The sequence below is a fragment of the Haliotis rubra genome, unplaced genomic scaffold, assembly GCF_003918875.1.
Source record: "Haliotis rubra isolate DU_JTF1 unplaced genomic scaffold, ASM391887v1 Scf1187, whole genome shotgun sequence".
Classification (NCBI taxonomy): Eukaryota; Metazoa; Mollusca; class Gastropoda; order Lepetellida; family Haliotidae; genus Haliotis; species Haliotis rubra.
In genome coordinates, this window is record NW_025765100.1 from 128,736 (window position 1) to 136,501 (window position 7,766).

Below are 7,766 nucleotides of genomic sequence, written 5' to 3' on the forward strand. Positions count from 1 at the left end.
TGTGCCCCTTTCAGACTGCACTAAACGTGGACTGAAGAACAGTTCATGGAATGTCCGAAACACTGCGACCGCGGACACCAGATGAGCATGTTCTCGGATGAGGTTATAGAACAGTTGCGTTTTGGGACGTTCAGTTATCCTATGGATGTTTTGTTTTGTTCTCGGACAATGTGTTGTAAATACGCGAACACAACGCCTCGCGGAAACGCTACTGCACGAGAATTCCATGAATGAATGTTTGTTATATAAACGTATTTCGTGATACTTCGGGGAGTGTGTGTTAAATGAGTGTGTTAGAGACTGTGGGTAAGGGTATTAGTGTTAGAATGTTAGATGGTTAGATGGTTGCGTCGAATCGAACATCTGTGTGTTGGATGTTGACGCGCTTTGAGATGATTTGGTCATAATCGGACCTCAGCAAGGTATTGAAGCTTTCGTACAGTATCTTGCATTCGTTAGTGTATATATATAAATTTACAATTGTGGGGAAATAAAATTTGGATTAAATAATTAAAATTTTGTTTTCATTCCACTGCAAAACAAAATGGTAGCAGAGCGTGGTTATGTTATGTTAGGTTAGGTTAGTTGCAGGTGAGTTTAGCTGCGTGTCAAGATTAGATACAGGTTAGATTAGTGGAAGGTTAGTTTACATGCAGGTTAGGTTAGTTGCAAGTCAGATTAGTTTGTCATCATGTCGGAGACATCGATGAAGCAAATAGCTTCAAACGTTGAGGTAAAGGTTCCTAAAACAGACGTTGGTGACAAAATTATCAAATTAAAGAAACAAAAAGCAGCAGCTAAAACTGCATTCACAAAATGTAAGAACAAGTTGTATAACTTGATAGAACAAGTTGATGTTCCTTCCCGTCGGGAGGTTAGAGATGAAATTGACAAGGTAAGTTCACTTCACCTTAAGGCAGTGAATATCATGGTTGATTTGATCCAGGCATATTCAGATAGCGGGGACACTGAAAACAAAAGTCAAGTCTACAAAGAACTTGCGTCTGTAGAAGGGATTAATGAAGATGTTGTTAAAATGGCACAAGAATACTTGAATGATAGATCAGATGCTACTTCTGTAAGCAGCATAAGAACAGGTTTATCAATGCTATTCCATTCTCAAGATCAGACAAAGCAAAAAGTACAATCTGATAAGAATACAAAATGCAAACAGAACAGTGACAAGGAACAAGCCATAAATAAGAACGTGGTCACAGGAAAACATGAGAAGAACGTCGAATGTTTAGATGACAAGTTGAATGTGGTTGAAAGTTCTGGAGCACATTATGATGTTCGCAGAAGAACGAACCCTGTCACAACACATGAGCTTGGTGTAGATATGTGGAAACAACTCAAAAGGGTGTCGATACCCACATTTAATGGTGACATTAAAATGTATGAGAATTGGAAAGCAGCATTTGTAGCTTGTGTGGACATGGCGCCAGCCACCCCCGAATACAAACTGTTACAGTTAAGACAATGTCTTACCGGAGAAGCACTGAAAGTGATAGCGAGTTTAGGTCATAGTGCGGCTGCATATGACATCGCATTAGAACGTCTTGAACGCAAATATGGTGGTAAAAGACGTAACATTGCTTTGAAGTTAGAAGAGATTACAAAGTTCAAACCAATTAGGGCAGGTAATGCCAGGGACTTAGAGAAGTTTGCAGACATGCTTGATATTTTAGTGGCAAACCTTAGAGAATCAGACAAGTTAGAAGAGTTGGGTGATGGGACCTTATATTCACAATTACTAAAGAAATTAACAGAATCCATGGTAATACAATATCAGAGGTGGATATTTGAGACCCAGAGACAGGAATCTGTTGAAGCCCTTAGGGAATGGATTCTGCAAGAATCAGAGTTTCAGGTCATTGCCAGTGAAGTCATAAATGGGGTTGCTGAAAAGCAGAGGTCACATGAACGTAAAACATCGGGTAAAAATGGGACTTTCTTTGGCAATAAAGAGAATAAAAGTCAAACGGGTCCATGTCAAATGTGTCCAGGAGCAAGTCATGAGATGTGGAAGTGCACAAAGTTCAAAGCATTGAGCGTTAGTCGGAGGTGGGAGGTTGCAAAGAGGTTGAATCTTTGCTTCCGTTGTCTAGGCTCCAACCACTGTGGTAGGAGTTGCACTAGGTTTAGTGAATGTGGGATAGGTGGTTGTTTTGCAAATCACAATCGCTTACTTCACACTGATAGGAAAGTAAGGGATTGGACAGATGGTGCAAAAGTAAGTCGCCCCCTAAATCCAGTAGATGAAACACAAACAACCACAATGTCTACTTCTAGGTGTGACATGTCATACACAGCATTGAGAACAGTCCCAGTAGTTATCACAAATGGACATCGCAGGATTACAGTCAATGCTCTCTTAGATGATGCAAGTACGCAGACATACATAAATGAAGATATAGCTGCAGAACTTGGGTTACAAGGACATTATCAGAAAGTATCAGTGAATGTTCTAAATGGCAGAAAGGAGAGTTTTGAATCAATGACTGTTAATTTTGGGTTAGAAAGCATTGATGGTTCAGTTGATGTATCAATGTCAGCTCTTACAACAACAAAAGTTACAGGCAAAATGCAAGTAGTAGACTGGGAGAAACATGGACATAAATGGAAACATTTGAATCACATCAAATTCCCAAAACTTAGTTCTCGTACTGTGGTTGATCTCCTCATAGGCATTGACTACATTGACCTTCATCGGTCATATGAAGAGGTAAGTGGTGGTCAGGGAGAACCTGTTGCAAGACTTACACCTCTTGGGTGGACATGCATAGGACGTGTTCATGGTGAAAATGAAACACATTTTGCAGGTACTTTTCTCATTGATAACAATAGAACAGAATTGCAGAATCTAAACGCTTTAGTGCACAAGTTCTGGGAAGTAGAGGAATTTTCATGTAGCACCATGAATGACTACAATGATGATGAATTGTGTGCAGTTGAAAAAGTTAAACAGACACTTCAGTACAACAATGGTCACTACCAAGTAGGTATACCTTGGAGATTTGACACACGGATGTTACCAGATAACTATAAGATGGCTGTCAATCGTCTTCTTAGCACTGAGAAGAAACTGTCGAAGGACAAAGAAATGGCTGAAGCTTATTGCTCAGTTCTAGATCAATATGTGCAAAAGGGATACATTCGTAAAGTATCGACATTGGAAAATGAGAGTAAATGGTTTCTTCCTCATTTTCCAGTAGTACGTCCAGACAGAACTACAACCAAAGTACGCATTGTATTCGATGCTTCTGCAAAGTGTCAGGGTGTTTCACTCAATGACATAATACATCCAGGACCGAAGTTGCAGAATGATCTTTTTGAAATCTTGCTACGATTTAGGAAGCAGCCCATAGCACTTGTTTGTGACATCTCGGAGATGTACCTACAAATTGAGGTGAAACCTGAAGATCGTAAATACCTCAGGTTTCTGTGGCGACCCATGAATTCAAATGAGGAACCACAGGTGTATGAGTTTAACAGGGTGTTGTTCGGTTTGAATTGTTCACCATTCTTAGCGCAATACATTTCACAAGAACATGCAAAAGCACATCAGAATGAATTTCCACTTGCTGTAGAGACTGTAGTAAGCTTCACCTATATGGACGATAGTATGGATTCGGTAGAAGATGACATGACTGGGATAGAGCTGTACAATCAGCTGAGTGAGCTATGGCGCACAGCAGGTATGAACGCCAGAAAATGGCTTTCAAATTCGTTGGATGTCCTTGATGGAATTCCATTAGAATCTAGGGCACAGAAGGTAAACATAAACAAGAATGAATTGCCTTCAGTGAAAACACTAGGTCTTATGTGGATTGCAAATGATGATGAGTTCAGTTTCTGTATGAATGTTCCTGAAGACATTGTGAGAATGACCAAACGAATGTTTCTCAGTGAAATTGCAAGGATCTTTGATCCGCTTGGACTCTTGACACCTTTCACCATTGTGGGGAAAATGATGATTCAAGAGATGTGGATATCAGGTTTCGGATGGGATGAAGAGCTTGATCCAGATCTGAATCTTAGAACTTTGAAATGGGTAAATGAGGTTAAAGAGTTATGCAATATCAGAGTACCACGGTGCTTGAGAATCAAATCTGAAATAGGAAACAAAACATTTCATGTATTTGCAGATGCATCACAAGATGCATATGGGGCAGCAATATATGCAGTCTATACTTACCAGAGTGGGGAATTGGTCAGTCGTTTAGTTACCTCCAAAAGCAGGGTTGCTCCTCTTCAATCTGTAAGCATTCCAAGAATGGAACTGATGGCGGCAGGCCTTGGGGTGAAATTGTTTGTTGCTTCAGCAAAGGTGTTAGAAATGTCCACTGTCAACACGTATTTTTGGTGTGACAGTATGAATGTGTTATGTTGGATAAAAAGCCAGAGTAGAAATTACAAGTCTTTTGTGGCAAATCGCATTGGTTATATCCAGGAACACACCAGTCCATATCAGTGGAAATATGTTCCATCTCGGTTAAATCCTGCAGACATACTAACCAGGGGTACATCAGTGAAGAACCTAGCCAGTAGTACATGGCTGACAGGACCAGCATTTCTGAAACTCACAGAAAGTGAATGGCCAGAACAAATGGTTGGATTTCAAAGTGATAGTACTTTAGAAATGAAGAAACTGTCAAGAAAAAGGGAAGTTGTTACACTTATGTCTGAAGTTGTTACACTTATGTCTGAAGGTGAGAATGATACATGGCGTCTTCATCCATCCAGATATTCTGACTGGAAGAGGTTGACTAGAATATATGCTTGGGTATGCAGATTTGTTACCAATGCACGTATTGCACCAAAATTACGACACATGGGTAATTTGGAGGTTGACGAAATCGAAGATGCTGAAATGGGAATCATCAGTCAGATGCAACAACAGGAGTTTGCCAAAGAGTTTTCTGCACTGCAAAAAGGAAAACAGCTTCCAAAAGACAGCAAACTCATTGGACTCCAGCCAATAATCGATGAAGAGGGACTAATTAGATGCAGTGGCAGACTGAAATATGCTGACTGCTTGTCTTGGGGAGCACGAGTTCCAATAATCTTACCTCGTAAGAACTGGGTCACAAGGCTTATTGTGAAACATTACCACGAAGCGGGTAAACATGCAGTAGGTACTAATCAAACTTTAGCTGCTCTATCCTCAAAATACTGGGTCATTGCTGCTCGTGAAGAGATTCGAGCATGGGAGACAGAATGTGCCTTTTGTCGGAGACAAAAAGCTCAACCGAGACCTCAGATTATGGCTCCACTTCCAAAGCTGAGAGTTAGCTATTCACTGAGAGCATTTACTCATGTTGGAGTGGACTATGCAGGGCCTTTTCTGACTATCCAAGGGAGGTTAAAGAAGAGACAAAAACGATATTTGTGTCTTTTCACGTGTTTGTCCACTAGGGCTGTACATTTGGAAATGTCATATGGTCTAGATAGTGACTCGTTTTTGAATGCTTTCTTCCGCATGACAAATAGACGAGGAATGCCAAAAGAAGTCGTATCCGATAACGGAACTAACTTTGTAGGCGCTGTGAAGGAATTGAGAGATCTGGTTGAACAACTTGATGCGACTGCGAGATCATCATTGACTAATAAGGGAGTCGTCTGGAGATTCAACCCTCCTCATGCACCACATTTTGGTGGTGTATTTGAATGCATGATTAAGTCAGCTAAGAGAGCTATCTTTGCCATTCTGGGTAAAGGCGATGTCACGGATGAAGAGCTAACTACAGCATTTACTGCCGCAGAAGCACTCATAAATTCTCGTCCACTCACTTATCAAAGTGCTAACTGCCAAGATGATGTACCGTTGACCCCAAATCATCTTATGCACGGGCAAGTCGGTGGAACATTTGCTCCAGATAGTGTTGATACTACGTCATACAACCCCAGAAAACGATGGAGACGAATACAGGAACTGGTGAGGCACTTCTGGAGGAGATGGTTGAGGGAGCTACTACCAACTCTTCAAGTCAGGAAGAAGTGGAGAGAGGCTAACCGCAATCTGAAGGTAAATGATGTCGTCATCGTAGTTTCACCAGATTCTCCACGTGGAAGCTGGCCTTTGGGGAGAATCATCAACACATATCCAGGCAAGGATGGACATGTTCGAGTGGTACAAGTAAAGATGGGGAAAACTACGCTGATGAGACCTGTGACGAAGGTGTGTCCACTCGAGTGGAATTCGGAGGATGACTTGAGAGAACATTAAGCAGATCAGTCATGTGGAGGTTCAGGCGAGATATGTTCATGCAAGCAGTGGGAGCAGGATCGTTCGTCGTCTGGAGGATGGATCGTTCGTCGTCTGGAGGATGGATCGTTCGTCTGGAGCATGGATCGTCGGCATCAGGAGGATTGAATTCGAAGGATCGTTGTGTAAAGGATTGACTTTTGAAGATTCGAATTAGGATACCAAATGACTATTTTAGAGGATCAAGAAACAGGATGTGTTGTTTATTGAAATGTGCATTTTTCATTTTGTGATTCATGATTCATGGATATCAGCAGAACATATGATAGACAGGAGTCTATCATGGAGGGGGGAATGGACTGAAGAACAGTTCATGGAATGTCCGAAACACTGCGACCGCGGACACCAGATGAGCATGTTCTCGGATGAGGTTATAGAACAGTTGCGTTTTGGGACGTTCAGTTATCCTATGGATGTTTTGTTTTGTTCTCGGACAATGTGTTGTAAATGCGCGAACACAACGCCTCGCGGAAACGCTACTGCACGAGAATTCCATGAATGAATGTTTGTTATATAAACGTATTTCGTGATACTTCGGGGAGTGTGTGTTAAATGAGTGTGTTAGAGACTGTGGGTAAGGGTATTAGTGTTAGAATGTTAGATGGTTAGATGGTTGCGTCGAACGAACATCTGTGTGTTGGATGTTGACGCGTTTGAGATGATTTGGTCATAATCGGACCTCAGCAAGGTATTGAAGCTTTCGTACAGTATCTTGCATTCGTTAGTGTATATATAAATTTACAATTGTGGGGAAATAAAATTTGGATTAAATAATTAGAATTTTTGTTTTCATTCCACTGCAAAACAAAACGATTTCGGGAAGTTTCTTCAGGTTGTCACTGCTTCGAAAGTCGTAAAATCTTCAAAATTTCCAAAACTTGTCCAACTTTTCCTTACTTCATTAATTAGTCGCTGACCATTCTTCTAAGCACAACGCAAACTGACCTCTCTACGCATGCGCACCTCTCACGGAATTCTGAGGTTCTGATTAGGTTGGTGGAAGTCAACTTAGCCTACAGCACGTTTCCACACATGGTCGTAGAAGAAGAGAGAGTGCATACAGTGAGATAGGATAAGTATATAAATATACAATTTATTATAAAATTTACCATATGTTTTCATCATAATATATTATATAGATATTTTTAATTTCATTTTGTACCCTTTTAAATTGTTTTGATATATTTATAAAATACAAATCTGTATTCTTTTGCAGTGACGTTTTATATGTACAGAAATAAACATTGATTCCAAACTTGGTGTTAGAAGTGGGATATGTTTTCATAAAGTCATTGTGCGGATTCATATTTTAACCTTATCGCAAAGCATCTCGGATTAAACACATTAGTGAAGACACCTCATAGAATGGATTTACTCATCTCGTGTACTAATAAAAATGTCACCAATATTATGTTTACATGCCGAGTCATTCTAGTTTGTTACATTTTGAAATGTCATAATCATGTTGATACATTTTATAGTTTGCATTCTTATTTCT

General features: G+C 40.3%; 1 protein-coding gene across 1 annotated transcript; it reads left to right on the forward strand.

Annotated features, from left to right (window-relative positions):
* Window positions 1-4,834: 4,834 nt before the first annotated feature.
* On the forward strand, window positions 4,835-6,229 carry LOC124260148. The gene has a single exon (XM_046694395.1). It carries the CDS (start codon window positions 4,835-4,837, stop codon window positions 6,227-6,229), a length of 1,395 nt encoding a protein of 464 aa, XP_046550351.1.
* The last annotated feature ends 1,537 nt before the right edge of the window (window positions 6,230-7,766 follow it).

Coding starts and splice junctions, on each gene's coding strand:
- LOC124260148 (XM_046694395.1), top strand. CDS start 4,835: ATGGGTAATTTGGAGGTTGACGAAATCGAAGATGCTGAAATGGGAATC.